We start from the raw sequence: 22815 nt of genomic DNA, 5'->3' as shown, positions 1-22815 counted from the left end.
GTGGCCACAGCAGAAAACTACTGCCCCTGCCAGGAATTCTCTCTCTTTTCCACAGTCCTGAATCCTACCCATCCTTCAGGACGAATTCTGTCTCTTGCAGTAATTTCTGATGGACCCCAGTCCTTGGGGATTACACTCCCATCAACTCTTACTGCTCCTTGCATTTGTGCCATGCATTCAGATCCTGACTGCACACTGCCTTATTTTGTTCTACAGCTTTTAAGGAGTTTATTTTTCCTTCCAATAGCATTGTAAGTTCAATGCAGTGTCATGGAAATAACATCATACTGAAACAGAGACTTGGCTTCTGTTTCCAACTTGCTGTATAACCCGAGGCAAGCAGCTTCCTTTAGCTCAGGAGTGAGGGGGCTGGATAGGGAAACTTTAAGATTCCTTCTTGAAAATTAGGACCCTTTCCACAGGGTCCAGCTTGGTGACATGTATATATAATTTCATTTGAAAAACACTCAAATATTTGTTGATCACTTATTCCCAAAGCACTGGCTAAAGGATGACTAAAGACAAACAACAAAGAGCTTGCTCTCAAAGAACTTAAAAGGGAGGACTAGATACATATACTCACTTGTGGAATTTACTGAATGAGGGTCAAGAGCTAAAAGGTCAGGAGCTGACTGATCATCTGTCTGACATTATGCCTGGTAGGTGCCTTTGTCCACCCTTCTCCACTGTTTGCCTCCCTGGCTGCCCTCATCCTCTGAACCTCGTGTTTCTTCCTGTTCTAGCACCCTACCATGCTCACCTTACAGAAGCAGGGAGCTCAGAAGGGACTGAGCTCCCTGCTTCTGTCCTCACGATGCCACACATCCTGTTCTCCTTGGCTTCGAAGTCACTAGCTGTGCTGCTCTCAACTTGGGGATGCACCAGTCAGCATGGCTACTCTGCCCTCTGCCCTTCCATAACTATCTGGAACCTGAAGGTAGTCCTCTAAAACTGGGCCTGACCTAATTTTTTTAAAAAATATTTTATTTATTTATTCATGAGAGACACAGAGACACACACAGAGAGGCAAAGACATAGGCAGAGGGAGAAGCAGGCTCCCTGCCTAGAGCCTCATGCAAGACTCCATCCTAGGCCTCCGGCTGGGATCATGCCCTGAGCCAAAGGCAGATGCTCAACCACTGAGCCACCCAGGTGTCCCCTGACCTGAGAAATTAATCTGGCTGCGATACAGAGTAAGAGGCTTCAGGCAAGAGGAAGAACATCAGGCATGAGGGAAGTACATTAAGAAACCCAGCGCAGCAGGCCCACTGGAGTGATTTCTTTGATGATGTTGTTATACTACAGGTGCTGTCCTGAACACTTTACCTGTATTAATGCATTCAATCCTCACATTTCTGTGAGGTAGTACTATCATTATCTTCGATTTGCAAACAAGGAACCCAAAGCAGAGAGAAGTCAAGTAACTGCCCAGATAGCTAGTAGGTGGAGAAGCTAGGCCTGGAGTTCAGGCTGTCCGGCTCCACACAGAGCACTTTCCCAACCTCTAGATAAAACTGCCCCTTTTGCAGTCCTCGGTAAAGGTTTTCTTTTCCCCGTCAGCTGTGATACTTTCCTGGAGCTACCCTGAAACAGAAAGAAGGTAACAGGCCCATACACCCTGAGACAGAAGGTAACAGGCCGATACACCTTCCCCCGTGTGTGGTGGGGAGATCTGCAAGATGTAAACTGGATAACCAAGACTGGAGTTACGGGTTTCAGGAATAGTCGCTCTGCCCCTGAACTGCAGGGAAGGGTCAGGCTACAGAGAAGGCCCTGGCCAAGGGAGATCTGAGTTCTGGTCTTAGTTCTGATCTAGAAAATATTTGGACCTTTCTGAGAGCCGCAGGTTTCCCAACCCTAAAAGTGAGAGCAAGGGAAGGGGGTGGCGCCAGGTGAGCTCCCGGGTCCCTCCAACATCCCGGTACGGAGGGGAGCAGAGAGGGGTGGGAAGGCCGTTCACTGTAGGGCTGTGCGCAGGGGGAGGTCTCCGCGGGAGGAGGCGGGGGAGGTGTTTACGCAGCGGGGGCCGGGGCGGTGAACGCGTACGGCCTGGGACCCAGGCGGGAGGCTTCAGGAACGAGGCTCTGCCGGCCGGGGCTCGGGGGAGAGGAGCAGAGGGCGAGCCCCGAGGCCGGGCGGCGAGCGGAGGCTGCGAGCGGAGCAGCTGCAACCGTGGCAAAGCAGACGGGAGGCCTAGCGCCGCGCTCGCCGGGCGACGGGCCAGAGCTGGGCCCGGCCGGGCCGGAGGAGGGCGGGGCCGGCGGGCCGAGGCCTACGCGGGCTCCGGGGGGGAGCGAGCCGAGGCCCGCGCCCGCCCCCCGGGGCCCCTCCCCCGCTCCCCGGCCGCCGCCGCCGCGGCCCGCGCAGGCCCCGCCCACAACACATATCACGTGTGCGCCACGCACCCTCCCTCGGCGCGGGCTGGGGGCGCGGGGCCGGCGGGCGGGCCGCGGGGTCCCGAGGGAGGAAGCTCCGGGGGCGGGCCCGGGGACTGGGCGCCCGGCCGAAGGCTCGGCACGGAGCCGGGACACCGCCGGGGTCGGCCGCGCCCGCCGCCGCGGAGGGGAAGGCGGGAGGCTCGCGGGGCGGGGGCGGGGCCTGTCGCGAGGGGCGGGGCCTGTTGCTGGGGCTGGCGCAGGAAACGAGGAGCAGGGGCCGGTCCTACTGGCTGCCTGGTTCGGCTGCTTGTTTACTCCTGGCGGGGGAGCTTTAACCCGAAGGGCGGGAGGGAGAGAGGGAAAACCCGGAGCCGGAGCTTCGAGCCGCTGGAGCAGGAGTGGGCGGAAGGAGGGAAGGGCTGCGAAGGTGCCAAGGCCGCTGCGTTCCTGGAAGGGTCCAGCAGCAGACGCTCTGGACAGTTTTTGCATGGTTTTTTTTTTTTTTTTTTTTTTTTTTGGGTGTGTTTTTAAAATTTCCTAGCCTGTGCAGTGTGCTCCTCCCACCTCCCGCTTCCACCCTTCTCTCTGTTCTCGCACACACACGTTGGGAAGGGTGCTCGCCTGCAGGGCTCTGGCCCTGAAATTCCTCCACCCTAGGGTGGACTCCCCAGGGGAGAGGGCTGTGCCTACGTGCTCGCAGGGAGCCCTGCCTCGTGAGGTGCATGCCTGCGTGCGTGTCGTCCCTGAGTGAGTCTCTGATACTTTTCTTAATCCAGGAAATGATTCAGTTGCAGTATCGTCATATATTTTTCGTGTCTGCGTGTGGCTCCAGTTACACAAATAAGTTAATTTTAGTCTGTATTCTAAGCATTCCAGCTTCTTGGGGCTTCGTTCTCCACTTTGTGTGGTAGATGAAAGAGCTTTTCGTAAAATGTAAAGTGCTCCAGAAATGCACTCGCATAAAAATAGAGGAGAGGCAAGCCAGCAATGTTGCAATGCCTTCTTCCACTTAACTCAGTTTTTCATTGTCTGAAAATTCAGTTGGTACCAGCATAGGGAATCTGTAACATGGAATTTAATATTGTACTAGTAACTACCGTGTAACCATTTTATACGTGAGGAATCGAGGCTCAAAAAGGCCAAGTGGCTTGTCAGCAATCGCACAGCTGATTAAGAGCACAGGAACACAGATCCTTTCACTCCCATGGGGTCCTTCCCTCCCTGCATTCCCGTAGTGGACATATATCATTTTCTCTGTCCAGCATTCATTCCTTTGGGACATAAGTCCTCTATTTCCTGTGGTTTTATTTAGGCTCAAAACGGTTGTGTCCTATTCCTCTGGCAATGGTGGTCCAAAGGGTGGGCATTTTAACTAAGCAGAATCAATTAGAGTCTTTCCCTGGAACTAGTATATGAATACCAAGGGAGAAATTTTGCGTTCTGCTAGTGTTGCTAAATTGGGATGTCATAGTTGGTAGCTGCCAGCAACAGTCTTCCCAAGCATATGAAAGAAGCTCTTTTCTTGGGGGGGGGGGGCATGTGTGAGGAGCTCTTTTGAAGTAGGAAACGGACTAATAAGAAGGAGCAAACAGAAATGAGAGGTTTAGAGCACAAACCCTAGCAACTTTGTTGCAACCTGGGGCCTAGCTGTGTCTGTGGCCAGTACAAACTCCTGGATTTCCCTGTTAAGTGAGCCAACAAATTCATTTTTTTGCTTAAGCTAGCATGAATTGAGTTCCTGTCACTTGTCTCCAAAGAGAGGCCTGTCTAATAAGTTTGGCACAGTATTATTTATTTATCCCTCAGAAAATAATGGAAGTTGGGTGCTTGCCACAACTATCACTTCTTAAGTATGCTAGTTCCCATGAGTCATACCAAGTGTGAGTTCCATGGATGTGGATAGACAAAAGAAAATAGAATTCTTCTTCAATATTATTGTATGATAAACAGGACACAATTCGACAAACCCAAATTAGAAGTTGGACAGGTAACATTTAACTTTGGAACATTATGATGGTCTGTATCATGAAGAAGATAAGTCTGAGATTTTTGAGATGAGATTATTAGGAAGTTTTTAGTGAAATGGTAAAGAAGGACCAATAACAACAGTTGACTCTGAACAACATGAGGGTTGAGACTGCCGACGCCCCCACCCGCTCACCCCCACCTGGTGCCCCTCAAAGTAAAAAAATCCATGTGTAACTTTTGACTTCCTGAAAACTACAAATTGCCTAGGAAGCCTTACCTATAACATAAACAGTTGATTAACATGTATTTTGTATGTTACATTATCATATAGTATATTCTTACAATAAAGTAAGCTAGAGAAAGAACAGGTTATTTTTTTTTTAATTTTTATTTATTTATGATAGTCACACAGAGAGAGAGAGAGAGAGAGGCAGAGACACAGGCAGAGGGAGAAGCAGGCTCCATGCACCGGGAGCCCGACGTGGGATTCGATCCCGGGTCTCCAGGATCGCGCCCTGGGCCAAAGGCAGGCGCCAAACCGCTGCGCCACCCAGGGATCCCGAAAGAACAGGTTATTAAGAAAATCATCAGGAAGAGAAAATTTATGATACTGTACATATCTTTATGGATAAAAAATCTGCTCATAAGTGGACCCATGCAGTTCAAACTCGTATTGTTCAAGGGTCAACTGTCTTCTACTGCTTAAAGCTAAAGGATAGGAAGGCGAGCAGTCAGTTTTAGGAGGTAGTGAGGACAGGACATTGAATTGCAAGGAGCAGGGGCATTTAGAATCACAGAATCTTAGAGACATAAGGAGTCCCTGACAGATCATTCTTCTTCCTCCTGAACAATTCTGGTGATGGACAGCTAGCTAGGTCACCAAGCAAAAGGTGGTCAGTGGTCCAAGGAGAGTGGGAAAGAATGGTCCTTCACATCCTTTGTCAGCTATTCTAAGGGTCTGGGGATAAAACTGTGGAGGCCCTGTGTGCATTCCTTGGGAACTCAGCAGGGAGACTGGATCTGGTCTGATACTGCTGTCATGAGAAGAAGAAAAAAAAAGAATAAAATTAAAATTTAAATGTATACAATACCAATCCCTTGCCATTCCTTGACTTCCAGAGGAAGGATTCTTGGCTGGCTCAGTCAGCTGCTAGGTCTTTGACAAAGTTAAGAGACAGAAGTCAGGAGGGGAGGAGGCTTATTTCTCCACTTGAGGAGGAAGGAGAGAGAGGGGAAGTGGTAATAAGGAAGCAAAGAGAACAACGTTGAGGACAGTGCAAGAGAGGAAGAGAAGGGGAGAGAAACAGCTGCTGGTGAGAGGTAGGGAACAGAAATTCGAAAAGAGGATTTCTGGAAGCTTTGTCGTGTGTGGTGAGATGAAATTCTTCGTTGGATTCCACCTAAAGAGAATCTCAGTGAAGACTTGCATTATTTTCAAGGCATTTTTGAATTGAATTAGTTTTTCTCCTGGCTGTGTCACCTGGATTTCACAGGTCTGCCATCAGCATTTTGTAACCCCTCCAGCTAACTGAAGGTGCTATAGCATCTCACCTCCTGCACCTTTTCCTGAAACATAGAAGAAATCAGAGCAACAATAATACCTTCCATTTATCAAGTGATGGATTAGCATACTGGCAATGGTGCCAGTGGTTGCTAAAGTAAATGATAGTAATGATTTCCAGTCATTTTGACTCCTAGTATTCATGTCAAAGAGGCCTGGCAGATAACTGGCTAGTGTATTTCAAAGATCCTCTTGATTGGTTAGATCAGGAGGTAGGCCATGAAGAAAGAATAGAAATATGCAAGATATAACAACCTAGAGTGGTCTGGGCATGGATAGAAACCTGCTTCTTGTGTATGGCAGATTTCACTCCCATGTTTGGGTGCTAAATGACTGAAAACCCAGTTGCTAGCCATTCCTCTTGCCCTCAGGAATCACTGCAGGCTTGTTGGGGTAATCTGAGATGCAATCAATTATATTGTCAGAAGGAGAAGTTTGAGATTTGGTGATTCAACAGTTTATGAGAAGATTATGAGACTGGACATGTCTAAAACAAGTATGAGAGGGGCACCTGGGTGGCTCAGTTGGTTGAGTGTCCCCTCATAGTTTTGGCTCAGATTGTGATCTCTGGGTGGTGGGATCGAACCCCGCATCAGGCTCCATGCCGAGTGCAGAGTCTGCTTGAGATTCCGTCTCCTTCTGTCCCTCCCTCTGCTCTTGCTCTCTCTCAAATAAATACATTATTTTAAAAACTATTTTAAAAAGGAATATAACAAGTATGAGGAAATCAGAGTGTTACCAGGTGGATAATGCAAAAAGGAAATTGAACAGGATTTTGTAAATGCACATGATTTCTGCTCCCAATGTACTATAAGGATTATTAATGCAGAATGTGGCCTAAAGCTAGCTGAATTGTAGGTTAAGAAAATCTGTGAGGAACTGCATAATTGAAGTAGGATTATGAGGAAGTGTTTGATTGACTTTCTTCAAAAAGCCAAAGATCAGGAAGTTCTATTCTTTTCATACAAATTAATTTAGGCTGGTCTATGAAAAGAGAAAGTTTTGTCAGTAAATGATTTGAACTTGGAAAAATTAACTTTGGAAGGAGAATCTAAGTTTCAGGACTTGCAATCTATACTGAAACACAAGAGAGAATTAACAATGTGTATCAATCCCTTTTTGCTTCTAGCATCTTATAAACCGGTCTTGTGAAGTTGAATATCCTACTGGATGTTGATGGAGGCCAATCTATGAGAGATGTAAGAAATTGTGCTGACTGCAAATACAATAAGATGTTTGGTACAAATAAGGAATAGTGCCTGATGTTCATTTCGCAAGAGCCAGAAATTGTCATAAAATAATTGGCAGCGTTTAAAATGCCTTTGGAAACAGGCTTTTGGGCCTCTTGTCTGATTGGCTTATGGGTTTATGGGGTTTTAAAACATCTTTTCATTTTGTTTGTCAAAAAGTTATTCAGTTGATCAACCCCACATCCTGGGCAGTGGTTAGTTAGCTCGGTACTGGTGTGGCGCTGTGGAAACTGTCAGCATTTCCCAGTGTTTATGGGGTGCCATTCCATGGTATATTGAGTAGGTACAAATCATCCTGTGCCCATTGTGTTTCGCTTGTCAAGAACTATGGTACTCCTGCACGATCATTTCTCCCTGTAGGAGATATATAGGGTCCGGGCCATTCTTGGTGATCTGGGTGGTCTGGATTGTGGCAGGCAAATCTGCCTTGGGCAGGAGTTGGTCCTATAGAATAAAGAAGAAGGGCTGAATCCTTATTGAGGCTAGTGAACAAAATGGAATATAGTTGAGAGGATGAAGTTTAAGAACTTGACAAAAATGAAACTCTGGTAAGTTCACTAGAGAAATGGCCAGCAGCCTCTTCACTAGGGGCCTGGGAGGGTCTTTCTGCCATGGCAGGAAAAGTAAGACTAGAAGCCTTAAGGGTGAAGTTACATGAAAAAACATGGGGCAGGAAAGTCATTATCATTGTTGATTGGAAACCAAGAAAATGAAATAGAAGATGGCATGGGTGGGCATTCACAGTGTCTACTTTTCTGGCAATTCTTTGCTTGAGGCTGGTTGTCTTGCCTTTGCTTGATCTTTCCCCTCTCTCTTTGGATAGTCTCCAATCTGTTTTTAAGGTAACTTTTGTAATCTAGGGGGTGAGGTGATTTTAGGTTACCGCAACCCCCATGTATAACCAGGTCCTCTTTACTTTCACAGTCTAATGTTTCCTGTCCTTTCCCACCATGTTTAGTGTTGCTTATCTCTTAAATAGCTCTGCTGTCTCTCCTATGGGTGGGAAAAGCTGGCTGCTTCAGCCCATTTTAAGGACTTTCTATGAGAAGATTGTTATTACAGAGGTTATAATGTGGAAGCCTAATGGAGGAGGCCTCTGTTAGAATTTAGTGTTTTTTAATTTTTATTTTAAAAAAGGTTTATTTATCCATTCATGAGAGACACAAAGAGGGTAGAGACATAGGCAGAGGGAGAAGCAGGCACCCTGCCATCCCAGGACCCTGCGATCACGACCTGAGCCGAAGGCAGATGCTCAACCACTGAGCCACCCAGGTGCCCTAGAACTTAGTGTTTAATAGTATTTGTTGAGTTGAGCTGAACTGGTATTTTTACCACGTGGTATTTTCCTGTACCTGGTATGCTTCAGAGTGAGAACCGTGTCTAGATAGTCTTAAGCCTGTGGAGAAATTTTTTCCTTGGACTTGCACTCCTCTGGTCTTAGTTACTTAGCATCTCCCCTGGGGTGCAATGTAGGATGAAGCTGGAGTTGGTCCATCCTCAAAATGGTACTGTTCTGGATTTTATCTTCCTGCTCTGAACAGTGAGATAAACATACTTTTAATCCCCATTTTTAATGCGCTCACTAGAAAGCAGACAGGGCTGTTCCAGAATGGATTTCCTGTGTCATAGAAATCACAGAAGCATAAAAGGAAAAACCAGATGTGCAGAGAGAGCCTGCCTGGGCTTACACATTCTTTCATACCCAGAGTCATAGGGCTTTATGGTCCACGTTCCCAAAGCCAGCTCATTTTTCCCCCCTTTTGATTATGTACTCTTGCTCACATTCACCAACTTTTAGAGCTGGGAGGAAGTAGGCACAGTTCTGGGTATTTATGCGGTGGAGTGTATCCGTGGGTATCTTCACACATGTGAGGACTCGTTTGCTTGAAATTGTGGCCATGCAGATCTGAGCAAGCTGTTTCAGGGATACCCTTAAGCTTTGAACAACCTACTTGCAACCTATCAATCCTTTCTCTTTAATGAAATGCAAAGCCCATCTTCTCCAGGAAAGCTTTACAGATTGAATAGATCAGAGACAGGACACATTTGCCTCAGGCATACCCAAACACTACTTTCTCTGGAGTTTCTGAGTCTTGTGCCTTTTAGAATGAAAATGATTAAAATAGGTGCTGGGCCTGTTTTTGTCCATGAGGATATATTGTGCTTTTTCTCAATCAAAAGAAAACCATAAAGTATGTTACAAAAACAGCAGTATTATCCTTTTTGTTTGACTCCAAAGCCTGGTTTGAGGTTGTGATATGGAAGCTGTGTTTAGAATTGTGTATCGTAGAGTTAGTAGAACTCCCTAGTGTAAGTGGATGAGAAGCAGGTGGCAAACAATTGGGCAGCTGGGATCTTGGTGCCCCACTGTAGGACATTTAAATTCTGGGGGGATTAGTTGGGGCTAAAGCAGTGGATAAGGAGGGACATGGTTCAGGAGTAACTTTTTGGTAGTCTAACCAGACCCTGAATTCATGATTATTTCTTGAATGTCTGTTATATGCTAGACACTGTTTTAGAAGGTGGGGATACAGCAGTAAACAAAATATAGTCTCTCCTATCCTTAAGCCTATAGTTGAGTGGATAGAAACAGGCTGTCAGGTGATGATAAGTGCTAGAAAGAAAACTAAAGCAGGGCCAAGGGATGGTTGGGTGGTGCTATTTTAGATAGGTTAGCTAGAGACTGTCTTTCTCAAAAGGGTACATTTGAACAGGGACCTGAATCAACTGATGGAGCAATCATATGGATATCTGGAGGTAGATCATTCCAAACTAAAAGAATAGCCTTGGAAAGGTTGATTTGGAAGTGGGTCTAAGAATAGCAAGGAAGCCAATGTGGCTGGCACTGAGTGAGCCAGGGAAGAGTGGTGGGCAGTGGGGCCAGAGAGTTGACTGGCGGCAAGACTAGGTAGGACCTTGTAGTGAGTGAGGTAGGTAGCCATTGAAGGTTTTGAGCAGAATAGTGATATCATCTGACTTAGGTTTTAAAAGGATCACTCTGCCTCCCATGGTGTTGGATAAGGAGGTAACAGAAAAAGCAGGGAGAGCAGTTAGGAGTCCAGGTCAGGAAGGTAGTGGTCTGGCTGGGGAAGTAGTGCTGGAAATTGGAAGGGAGGGGGGGCACATAGACAGATTCTGGATATATTTCATAGATAGAACCAACAGGATTTTCTGGAGGATTGGATGTGGAGTGTGAGAAAAAGTAAGGAGTTAAGGATGACTCCAAGTTTTTGCTTGTTTGTTTCCCGAGCAGCCACAAAAACGGAATTGGCATTTACTGAGATGAGGAGAAGGAGATTTTTGGAGGGAAATCAGAAGTCTGGTTTCAGACATGGTACATTTGAGATCTTATTAGACATCCAAGTGGAGATGTCAAGTAGGTAATTAATTTGTGACAGGAATCTGGAGCTCAGGAGGCTGGGTTAGGTATAAAATTAGGTTCTGGTGGGGAGTGGAACCTGAGGACTCCATTCATTTCATAGGCCCCATCCTCTTCTAAATAAGTGGTTGGAAAGTCTTCACCAGCCCTGGAATCTACAGAGCATCTAAGGCATGCTTTGAACCAGGGATTGCCCAGACCATGAATAGAATGGCTCCCATCAGTCCCCTAGTCCAACCAGCAATTCATTATTAATCAATGTTTAGTAAGTACCTACCACATGCCAGGCACTGTGCCAAATGTTGGGTATTCAATGGAGAACAAGATCTGCTCCTTGTCCACATAGAATGTTGAGTCTCATAGGGGATTAGGACAAGAGAAAGGAGATCTCAGTACAGTGTAATGGGGGTAAGTACAGGATGCTATTGGACACAAAGGAGAGGCACCTAATCCAGTCTTGGAGGCTCGAGAAAGTGCTATCTAAGCTGATTCCTGAAGAATGAGTAGGAATAGCCAGGTAAAGAGGTGAGAGAATGCGGTGAAGAGTGTTCTAGGCAGAGAAAAGAGCAAGTATCAAGTAAAGAAAAAGTCTGTTCAAGCAGAGGACAAAAGTTCTATGTAGCATGTCTGGAGTACAGAGTGAAGGGGGTAGAAGCAGAGAGGCAGGCAGTGGCTGGAGAAGTAATTAGGAGCCACACCATGAAGGATCTTAATGAGCATTGCTGGGACTTTATTATAAAAGCTATGGGAAGCCTTGGAGGAGTTTCAAGCTGAGTAGGGAGCCAAGGCTGGAAGTAGTTACATCAGGGGATTGGGGATGGTGGTAATCTTAGACTCATATTGCCCTAAAAATCACCTGTAAATGTGTCCATATAATAAGAGGCAGAGGGACGGCTGAGTGGCTCAGCGTCTACCTTCGGCTCAGGGTGTGATCCTGGGGTCCTGGGATTGAATCCCACATCGGGCTAGCCACAGGAAGCCTCCTTCTCCCTCTGCCTATGTCTCTGTCTCTCTCTCTGTGTCTCTCATGAATAAATTAAAAAAAAAAGTCTTGGGATCCCTGGGTGGCGCAGCGGTTTGGCGCCTGCCTTTGGCCCAGGGCGCGATCCTGGAGACCCGGGATCGAATCCCACGTCGGGCTCCCGGTGCATGGAGCCTGCTTCTCCCTCTGCCTGTGTCTCTGCCTCTCTCTCTCTCTCTCTGTGACTATCATAAATAAATAAAAATTAAAAAAAAAAGTCTTAAAAAAAAAGAGAGAGAGACAGAGCTTGGGTCTGCTTTGCTTAACTTCAGCTAATGGGAAATGCTCTCCAAGAAGCTAAAAACTTTTATGAAAAGAGGTAGAAGATGCCTGCATTGTAATAGGGGGCTACAGTATGGGAAGAAGCAAGGTGAAGGGCAGTTCTAGGACAGCCTCCACGAAGGGCAAGCTCTAGTAATGGGAGAGCCAAGACTGCAAACCAGCAAGTTAAAGTCTTTCTACGATTTGCTTTGTGTAACGTGTGTGCTATTCGATGTGTCTTTAGAACAGGGCCTGGATTCTTTATGAGGGTGCTAAGTGCTGGGTGTGTGTTTGGTAATGGCTGCTTGTGATGGGAAGTTTTCTCTGAGCCTGTGTTAATGTGCAAGACTCTGGAATGCATACTGTGCAAGTATATACCTGCAGTGGAAAGGGGTATGTGTGAAGTACACACTGAGAGAGAGAGAGAGGGAGAGAGAAAGAGAGAGAGAGAGAGAGCGCATACGCCTTTTGCTGGCCTGTGTTCACAAAAGTCTCAAACAGCATAAGCAATGAGTTCTGTTCAAACTTAGAGATTTTTTTGGTTCACTCTCTACACAGCAGGAACTCACATATTTGTCAAATGAATGATTGTTTCCGTTTTATTAAAGTTCAATCATTTGGGGGAAATAGAGAGGTTTGGTTACAAGTTTGAACTAGATGTTTTAAGAAAAATAAACTCATAGCCCAGCACCAACTCCATTTGCAAAACCTAGCAGTTTAAGCACTGTAAAGGAGTTTATATACTAGTTGGAGTCCTACTCCATGTAAAAAGCCTTCTTGATTTTGTATTCAGTAAACATTTACTGAACACCTCAGCCACATAGGCAGTGCTGGGCTGTTGCTGCTGAACTCACTTCCCTCTCCTCTGGGCCACCTTAGTCTGGGTGCAGCAATTAAAACTTAATTATATGCTCTCTTGTATTGTTCCTTAATTGTTCCATGTGTATGAATCCACTTTCAACTACGCTGTATGTTCCTTGGGGGCAGGGACTATATTACAAACTTCAGGATAGGTGAGGAACTTAGCAGAGAGGTGAACATACAAGTGAATAAACACCCACCGTTTAGGGGAAAGGGAAGAAAGAACATAAAACCATTTATAAGCCACAGTAATACATAATATATAAAGTACCTTAATAATAAGGGAGCATACATTATTGTCAATTAACTATAAAATACTCCTTTAATAATAAAATATAAAATTTGAATCTGCATTTTCACATTAAGAAAAGGCTTTGTACATTGGTAGAATTGCTGTGATCCCCACAGTGGTTTCATTCTTGTTCTATTTAATGCAAAGCAAGAATGTTTCCTTGAGGATGAGAGTTGAAAGGTAGAAGTCTTTGGTGAACTATCTGATAGCAGAATTATCCTATAGCAGGATTTCTCAACAGCGGCACCACTAACATTTTAGGCCAGGTAATTTCTTGTTGTGTGGGGCTGTCCTGCCCATTGCAGGATGTTTAGCAGCATAGTTGGCCTATACCTATTAGATGCTAGTACAATCCTCCCCTCCTCTGTGCACCGCCCCCCCCCCCCCCCCCATTCATTGCCCAAACATTTCTAATGTCTCCTGGGGGCAAACTCATCCCCAGTTGAAAACATATGTCCTATAAGGATTTGGTTCTATTTAGATATTTTTCTTATGTAACTAATGGAGAGAGAAGGGGGAAAGGAAATAATATTTATTGCTTATTTGGTATGAACTAGGCACTATACCTGTTTCCTATTTCATCTTACAGATAAAGAAGCTGAGGTTCAGAGAGATAAAAATCTGCTCAAGATCATAAAGATAAAGCAGTAAAATCAGGATTGCAAACCAGGCTTGTCTGACTGCAAAGTTTAGTCCTTGCCAGCACACACCCCACTGCCTCTCTGCAAGAAAAACAGCATACCTCAAGTGGAAGAAGTGCAACAAGTATGTCCAAAAAGATTTAAAACTTTTCTTTGGAGGGGGAGGGGAATCATTTCTTCCATTCCTTACATTTACTTGATTATAAACGTATGTCACCCATACCTATAGACACTTGGGGCCCCTCACTACCGTTTTGACTCTGTGGTCTTATCTCTGAAAAACATAAAGCAACACAATGGAACAGCTTCAATTCTCCTTGTTACAAATTATACAAAAGCCAGAGCCTAACGGTGCCAAAAGCAACTGGTATCGTTTACATAAGGGCCGAAAGCTAATAGTTAACTTTCTTTCATTTAATTCCAGAAAGAGTAAATAACGCCTCACTTTACAGCTGCGAACGGGTGAAATCGAGTAAAATGTCATAAAATGGAGAAGAAAACATTGACCCCAGAGGAAGATGGAAAGACTGGCTCCCAGGCTCCCTCCGCGAAGGCGCTTTGGCTCGCGCCCGCAGCGGGCGCCGGCTGCGCGGCCTGGGTCTCGGCGGTCCCCGGCGCCCGCAGCTCTGCGGCTTCCTTTCCCGCCCCGGGGCGAGCGCGGCCTCTCCGGGAGAAGCCCATCCCGGAGCCAGGCCTGGAAAAACAACAGCAAGAAACTTTGGCTCGGGTTTGCGGTTCAGTGCAAAAAAGCAAACAGTCAAGTTTGGTTTGGGGCTGCAGCCGCCGGTTCCGATCCGGGGGCGGGGGTGGGGGTGGGGGTGGGAGGGGGTGTCACAACTCGGTCAGGTTCAAGTGCGCATGTGCGTGAGGAGTCGCTCGGGCACTTATTGAGCGCCCACTGTCTACGGGAGGCGGGGGGGGGGGTGCGGGGAGGGCGCGCGCGGCCGGGGGAGGGGGAGGGGAGGGGAGGGGAGGGGGAGGGGAGGGGGCGCGCAGGCCGCGTGCGCGCGCGGCGCCTGGGGCTGGGCTGGGCTGGGGCTGGGGCTGGGGCTGGGGAGGGGGGCGGGGGGCGGGCGCTGGGGGGGTGTGTCCCCGAGCCTCGCTCGCTCGCTCGCTCGCTGGCTGGCGCGCTCCTCCGCTCCCTTCCCGGGCGGGGAATCCGGGCCGGGTTGTGGCCGCGGCCGCGTACGTGAGCGCAGTGTCCCGGAGAGGGAGGGCAGGCCGGCCAGGTGGGCGCGAACGGAGCCTCGGCGGGCGGGCGGGCGGCCGGAGCGGAGCGGGGCGGAGCGGGGCGGTGGGCCGCGCCGGGTGGGCGCGCAGGGGCCGCGGCCGCTGCAGCCCCGAGCCAGGCCGAGCTGTCCGAGCGGCCCGCGCTGCTGCTCGTGGCGGGGCGAGGTGAGCTGCGCGGGGACCTCGCGGCGCTGCAGCGCGGGGACGGGGGCGGCCCGGGAACTTCCCACGCTCCGCGCGCCCGGGGGCCGGGCCGGCGGCCGGAGGGCCCGGGAGGCGGGCGCCGGGGGCAGCGGCCGGCGGGGCGCGGGGGCGCTGCGGCAGCGCCGGTGCCCGCGCGGGCGGGGTGGGGGCAGGGGGTGGGGGGCAGGGGGTGGCCGCCCGCGCCGCCGCGCGCCGCCTTGTTTATCTGGGCCGCCGCGGGCGCTCGCGCAGGCGCCCCCTCCCCAACTTTGAGCGGCCGTCCGGAGTCGCCTCCGACGGAGACCGACCTGCCCCCTCCCTGACCCTTTCCGGCTGGGCCGCCAGCCCAGCCCTCGCGGCGCCCCGCGCCCCTGCCCACCCCTCCGAGCGAGTGCCGGCTCGGGACGCGCGGCGCGACACACCCTCCACCTCGGGGCCGCCCCAGCCCCTCTGCCCCCCTTTGTCCACCCCCACTTCCTTCCAGGCGGTGTAACCCTGACTCTCCTCGCCGCGGGGGGGGCGGGGGGCCCTCCTTGGAACTGGTGCTGTGGGCATGTGGGGTGCTCGGGTGGGGGCCTGGACTGGGAGTTTGTCATGTGCAAACAATTTCAAAGGCAGGATTTTCCTCCCTGCCTTGGAGTTAAGGGTTCAGCGCCTTCACTTTGGGATTGACTCAGAAATCTCAGGAAGCCCACCTGCCCGGCGGTGGGGGTGCCACTGCCTCCTCGAGGTCAGGCAGTCCTGGGCAGCTGTCGGTGGCTTTGCCACATTCCCACCAGGCAGGCGTTTTTTCTTGATGTCAGGCCGCTGGCTGCAGGGTTACCTACAGGCCACCACTGTCTTCTTTACACTCTTTCTATTAAAGTGTCTCTGGTGCAGTTTGCCTGAAAGTGAGTGATCAACAGGTATTGAAGGCTTTTTTTTTTCTTGACACCCTCCTGAGGTGTTGTGTAAACAGAGGTTCTGGGTCTCAAGGAATTTGAAACACAGGGAAACAGCAGTTAAGTTCAACTCCACAGGTACTTTTGAGGGGCTGCTGTGTTCTCAGGACTGTGCCAGGCTCTTAGGGAGAGATGATAGGAGGCACACAAGAAATCTAAGGCCTCAGAAATCCTACTGACCAGGTGGAAGTGATTTGAGAGCTCAAGTTCAAATTAATGTGCTGTGGCTGCCTAAATTACTGTAAATGCTGGGGGTGGGGAGGTGGGAAGAGGAATATCAAAGGAAAGGTTAGAGTTGGGGAATGGATTTAGGGTACTAAGTTATGAAATAAAGTTAGGCACTTGGAGAATATATTACCCACTGGCCAAGGCCCAAAGGCAAGAGAGGGAGAGAAGTAACAGGTGCCAGAGGTTGCAGAGGTATTGCCCGAGGAGAATAGGTTCAAACAGTTATTTCAGTGAGGGAGGATACAAAAGATACATGAGATGATTCCTTCCAGGGTTTATAATCTAATGGAGAAGACAAATCCTTGAGCACGTGAAAGAAGACCTCGAGATAAGGCACAGGGGCACCTGGGTGGCTCAGTTGGTTGAGTGTCTGCCTTTAGCTCAGGTCATGATCCCTGGGTCCTGGGATCGAGCCCCATGTTGGGCTCCCTGCTCAGCACGGAGCCTGCTTCTCCCTCTGCCTTTCTCAAATAAAAAAAAAAATAATAAAGATGAAACACAATTAGCTGTCAAAATATGAGGTATAGAAGAGGTGCTGTTGGAGCTCGGAGAAGAGTGCTATGCACAGGAATCACTAGAAATGTATTCCTGAGGATGAGACCCTCGAGGATGGGTCATGAGGTGCGATTGACCATGGCCTTCCTGAGAGACAGGAGATGGGCTTGGCCAGACGAGGAACGTTTCCTGAGCAGGAGATAAAGATGCAGAGGAACAATGGTTAAGATTGTGAAAGTCCTAGAAAGCCAGACTGGGGAATTGCACTTTACCCTGTGTGTACTGGGGAGACATTAAAGATTTTTGAGCCAGAGAGTGACGTAATAAAAGGGTATTTGGAAAGGTTTTTAAAAGTAGTGTTCAGAGACAAATCAGTAGACAGTTACAGTTGTAGAGTGCTCAGAGTTTGGACTGGGATAACTGGAAATGGGAAAGAGGGTGGATTTTAGAAGCATTACTGTTGAAATAATCTGTTGACAGGGGCAGGGTGAAGGAAGGAGATGAATGGAAATTAATTCTTTGTGGAAATTGATTACACGCCAGGGCCTTGGAACTGCTGTAGTTGGTAACTCGAGAAATCGGAAATGTGTATTTTGGAGAGAAGCAATTGACAGGCTGCAGAGGTTTCTTGTATTTGCCAAGACCTCCAAACATAGGTGTCTTGCAAGCAACTGAAGCTCTGCGATTGGTGGGAAACCAGGCTGCCGAAGCCAGGAGAGGGAAGACACGTTGAGTGGGATGTTGTCTTGGTCGTAGGTCATAGGTCCCAGCAGTAGAGGATGCTAGTGAGTGGGACTAAGGGTCTGCATTGGAAACGTCTGTTCTGATTGTCATTCAGATGACATTGCTTGGTCCTGAAGTTGGCAAAGTAACTTGGGATTGGAGATTGGAGGGAAGGATGGAATTTGCTTAAACACAAAAATTATTGGGCTTTGAAACCGGTTGAATTATGTTCTCCACTGAGACCTTCAGGCTAGTCCAGGTGTCCCTTCCTAGGTGTGTTTGGGGGGTGGTGGTGTGGGTGTGGGGAAGCCACAAGACAGGGGAGCTGCACAGTGACCAGCAAGGGATACTGCCCTTCCCAGGGCCAGATCTGTCCTAACCCGTGCCATTGCCAGTTCTCAGGAACAGAGCGACCTGCAGCGGGGGAGCTGGTGCCGGTTTTTTCCTGAGCTCTGAATTCCGCTTTCTTGTTGCAAGGGTGACTTAGGGTGATTTGCTGAGCAAATTCCCCAAGCCTCAACTTGCAACATCTGAGGGCTGGCGAATTTGAAGGATGATTGCAAAAAGTTGCAGAATGGAGTGGAGAACGTACTTACAGTCCTTGAGCCTCCTTGTTTCTCTGAGACGCAGGATCAGTGAACTAGCAGGGGAAAGCTGCCTTGCGTGGGCAGAGGCGGCCGTCAGATATTTTTCCTTTATAGGGAATATATGACTGTCAAAAAAATTTCACGGAGCGATGGTTGAGCTAATTTACTCTTCAAACAGTAGTGTGTGTGTGTGTGTGTGTGTGTGTGTTTTGCGCTGTTTTTTTTTTTTTTGTCTGTGACCTACATTAAAAAATGAAATTGACATCATGACCCAGGTACACGAAATCATGTATGTAAAAATCTAATTTAAGTTCTTGAAGTACTCCTTTCTTTTGCTTGGTGCAGTCTCCATGGGTGCTTTTATTTTCTATTCTTTTATTTTTCATTTAAAAAAGCTCATTGTCTCCCAATAAGTTGACTTAACCACTCTGTCATGGATATAACCCAGAGTTTGAAAAACACAGTTATGGAGAGTTTTCACATCTAGTAAATGTTTATTAAGCTGCTCATGTGCAGGGCTCCCCTTACCAGTGCTGTAAGTGGAAGGAAGCATGAGGAAGAGATTGAACATTTACAGGCTAGTTGGAGAGATAAGGTATACCGATGATTAAGGAGCAAGGCAAGATGATTAAATGCCAAAGGGAAGAATAAGCACCTGTCAGGTTCATAAGAGGGGGCAAGCAGCTTGGGCTGGAGTGGCTTGGGAAAACTTTTGGGAATAGAGAAGGAAGTCTGGGATGAACCCTGTGAGGTGTTGCATGGTGCCCTGCAGGTGTGTGTGTGTGTGTGTGTGTGTGTGTGTGTGTAACCTGGACGAAGGCTTGGGGTTAGGATGAAATAGAGGGTTCTTGTTAGTGGGGAGAAGCCAGTCTGGAAAGGTTGGTTAGGATCAAAGTATAGGGGTTGTAAACCAGAGACCCAGAGAACGTGTTCTACCTACAGAAGTGTTATAATTTGGAGAACACAAAGGTTTGAAAGAATTGGAACAATCCAGAAAACCTCTGGATTTGGGACTCCGTTAAAGAATCAGATCAGGCAGTGAGCAGTGGTGAACCCCTGTGGACAGGAGACAGGTCCTATGGTCGCCAGTTGTCATTGTGCCAGCATTCCCTGTTGCACGAGTGTGGTTGCTCTATATTTCTTGTTTAGTCCGGCAGGCCTTTGGGTTTGTGACCTGATCTTTCAAGAGACTTTAAATGCCAACCTAGGGAATTTGGGATGGCTGTCCTGGCTCTGAGTGGCCACTGGGGGATTTGGGTAGGAGTGTGACATGATGGAATCTGAGATATTTGTGTGCAAGTAATTTGTTTTAGGCAAGCCAAAAGGCCAGCACTTTCTGAGTTACTGCTGGCTAGGACTTTGAAAGACTTTTCTGATGATTGGAATGGTACTAATTAGGGCTTTGGGCTGTGTTATGTATTGTGAGGCCAATTTCTAGTGACCTCAAGATTTCTCAAGCCCTCCCATTTTCTACTTCTGGCTGGCATCAGTAGATGGTGGCTCCTGGCATGTATCTTCTGAGAATGATGTTGGGGTAATAATTTGGGGAGATGTGAGTCACCACTGTCAAATGCCATATGACATTAGATTCTCAGGATCTTTGGTTGTATGAGTCAGTAGTAAAGGAAGAGCAAAGAGAGGGGCTCTGTCATTTCTTATTTCACTAGTCGTAAGAAACCCCCAGGGGGTAGGCCTCTAGGGTTCAGAGATTTATAATCCAGGATTCAAAATGACCTTGGAATTATTGGTTTAAACCCAGGTGTTTGTGCAAATGACCCCTGGAAAACTAGGCTTATTTTAGGACCAGCTGAAGTGAGTAAATTCAGGACTCTCTGGTCTAGAGACAGTTTGGTTTACCCTGGAAGTTCACAACCACCAGTGATTCTGAGCATTTCCCCAGGTGAGCTACAGGTTGCACAATCTGATTACTTAAACTGTTGCTGTTGTGACAGTAATAGAAGTCAGAGCTGAAGTGCTCTTTGGTTAAAAATGTGTGGTGGTAGGGTGTAAGGATAATCAAAAGTCAGCCTAACGGTATCAAATTGAATCCATTTCCTGTTTTATATGGTGGTTCTGTTACTAGAACAGAGGAATGAGGCAGTAGCTATGGTGCACTCTGGCTTTGGTAAAATATTTAACAGTTTCTTAAGATGTGATGGTCCGTATTAAATAAGCGGTAGAATGTGGGCTGGGTGGTGTTATTAATTTGACAGTCATATGCAAAAACTGTTAACTAGTGGCACTGAGTCAACCTGGAATGGGGTCTGAAAATTAGTGTCGCAGGGTTCTATTTTTGGCCTTGAGCTACTCAACATCTTTTCCAGTGTTGTGGATCGTGATACAGAGGTGTGTTTGTCAGCTTTGTTGATGGCACAGAGTTGGGACAGGTTGCTTATTTAGTTGATAGATCAGTGTTCACAGTCATCCAGAACGAAGGCCCAAATTAGAAAAGAAATTCAGTAAGGGATAAATAGAAAGCCTGATTTAGTTTTAAAAATTTGAATTGTTCGTACATTCTGGTAAGTTTATTTCACTTTTGGAGGTGGAGGTACAGCTAAGACCATATCCAAAATGTTAGATGATGTTTATGCACAGAGATTATTCAAAGTTTTTTTTTTTAACTGTTACTAAAGTGATTAGAAGTTAGAAATAGCCTAAACATCCAGTGGTGTGACTGGGCTGAAAGTAATTTATAAGTGATTCTGATAGATATGTCATTATAATGGAATATTATGAAGCCATTAGAAATAATGTTTAGGGGGCACCTGGGTGGCACAATGGATTAAGTGGGCAATTCTTGGTTTTGGCTGAGGTTGTGATCTCAGGGTTGTGAGATCAAGTCTGGTTTTGGGCTCTGCACTCAGTGGAGAGTCTCCTTGAGATTTTCTCTCCCTCTCCTTCGGCCCATCCCATTTACACACTCTGTCTCAAATCTTAAAAAAAAAAAAGTGTTTAGAAATAGCTTTAAAATAACATGGACAGGGCAGCCAGGGTGGCTCAGCAGTTCAGCGCCACCTTCAGCCCAGGGCCTGATCCTGGAGACCCGGGATTGAGTCCGATGTTGGGCTCCCTGCATGGAGCCTGCTTCTCCCTCTGCCTGTGCCTGTGCCCCTCTCTCTCTCTCTCTCATGAATAAATAAATAAAATCTTAAAAAAAATAACATGGACAAATGTTTCTGTTAAAAGTTGAGGTGCATCTGCAATGTAATTTCAAATCTTAAAGAAACAAAGTGCCTAAGAAATGGCTGGAAGTAAATATCCTAATAATTCTAATACCAAAATACTAATACTGGATAGGGGGTGGAGTTGAATGACTTTTTTACATTTTAAGTTTATTATTTGCATTTTCTATGTGTATTTATAACACAGTGGGGAAAAACGCTGTTATATATTTTTTAATGTATTCTTTTTAGAGCAGTTTTGTGTTCACAGCAAAATTGAGAAGGTATAGAGATTTCCCATTTGTCTCCTGCCCCCACACATACATATCCTCCCTGACTGTTGACATACCACCAGAGTGGTACATTTGCTGTGACTGATGAACCTATATTGACATGTCAAATCACCTAAAGACCATAGATTACATTAGGGCTTACTGTTGGTGTTGTACATTCTGTGAGTTTGGACAGATGTATAAATGGTGGACGTGTATCCACCATTAAATATCCTACAGAGTACTTTTACTGCCCTGAAATCCTCCGTGGTTTGCCTATTTATCCTTCCCGCTCTCCAACCTTTGGCAACCACATTTACTTGTTACTGTGGACAGTTTTGCTTTTTCCAGGATGTCATATAGTGGGAACCATACAGCATATAGTTTTTTGCAGATTGGCTTCTTTTACTTAGTAACATGTGATTAAACTTCCTCCATGTCTTTTAATGGTTTGATAGCTCATTTCTTTATAGCACTGAAGAATATTCCATTGTCTGAATGTGCCAGTTTATCCACTTACCTACTGAAAGGGCACTTTAGTTGCTTCCAGGTTTTGGCACTTTTTATGAATAAAGCTGCTGTAAACATCTGCAGCTGCTGTAGGTTTTCATGTGGCCACAAGTGTTGAACTTGTTTGGATTAATACCAAGGAGTGTGATTGCCAGATCCTATGATAAGAGTATGTTTAGTTTTGTAAGGAACTTCCAAACTGTCTTCCAAAGTGACTATATTGTTTTGTATTCCCACCAGCAGTGAATGAGATTTCATATTGCTCCACATCCTCACCAGCATTTGGTGGTGTCATTGCTGTATTTTGGCCATTCTAATAGGTGTGTGGTGGTATCTCGTTTTAATTTGCATTTACCTAGTGACATGTGATGAAATCTTTTCATGTGCTTTTTTGGCATCTGTATATCTTCTTTGGTGAAGTGTCTGTTAAGGCCCATTTTGTAATCAAGTTATTGGTTTTCTTAATTGTTGAGTTTTAAGAGGTCTTTTTATATTATGGGTAACAGTCCTTTATCAGATGTGTCTTTTGCAAATATTTTTTCCCAGTCTGTGGCTTGTTTTTTTCACTCTCTTGAGTACTGCTGTTAAAAACAAAACCCTGTCTTATTGTTTAAGGACAGCATAGAGTAAAGACAGATGATTTTTATTCAGTATCTTGAGTACCTACCTACTATATGTCAAGCACCGCAGTCACAAAATGAGACTCAGTCCCTGACCTGCAGTTGATAATCTAATTGAAAGGGGGAAGTCAGACAAGTGAATAGACATTGTCTTGTGAACTGACAAGTACACTGTAGTCCTGGTGGTACTCCAGGTATGCTGAAGAGGGGGAAATCATGTGGGAAAAAGAGTTTTGAGATTTTTCTATTGTTA

The 22815-nt window shown here is 46.9% G+C and overlaps 1 protein-coding gene across 4 annotated transcripts in view; it reads left to right on the top strand.

Annotated features, from left to right (window-relative positions):
- Nucleotides 1-2977: 2977 nt before the first annotated feature.
- The window catches only part of ZNF395 (zinc finger protein 395), a 58435-nt gene continuing 38597 nt past the window's right edge, over nt 2978-22815 (top strand). Inside the window, exons 1-2 of one of the 4 annotated variants that reach the window (XM_072719574.1) lie at nt 2978-3125; nt 13561-13736. Coding sequence is in view for 1 of the 4 variants with exons in the window: in XM_072719571.1 (XP_072575672.1) it covers nt 22189-22262 (74 nt within the window). In the remaining 3 variants the exon portion in view is untranslated. The other 3 variants (XM_026007856.2, XM_072719573.1, XM_072719571.1) reach the window with 3 other exon arrangements.

The sequence above is a fragment of the Vulpes vulpes genome, chromosome 9 (assembly GCF_048418805.1).
Source record: "Vulpes vulpes isolate BD-2025 chromosome 9, VulVul3, whole genome shotgun sequence".
Classification (NCBI taxonomy): Eukaryota; Metazoa; Chordata; class Mammalia; order Carnivora; family Canidae; genus Vulpes; species Vulpes vulpes.
The sequence above is the reverse complement of the archived record's forward strand: the minus strand, read 5'-3'. Positions and strand labels throughout refer to the sequence as shown.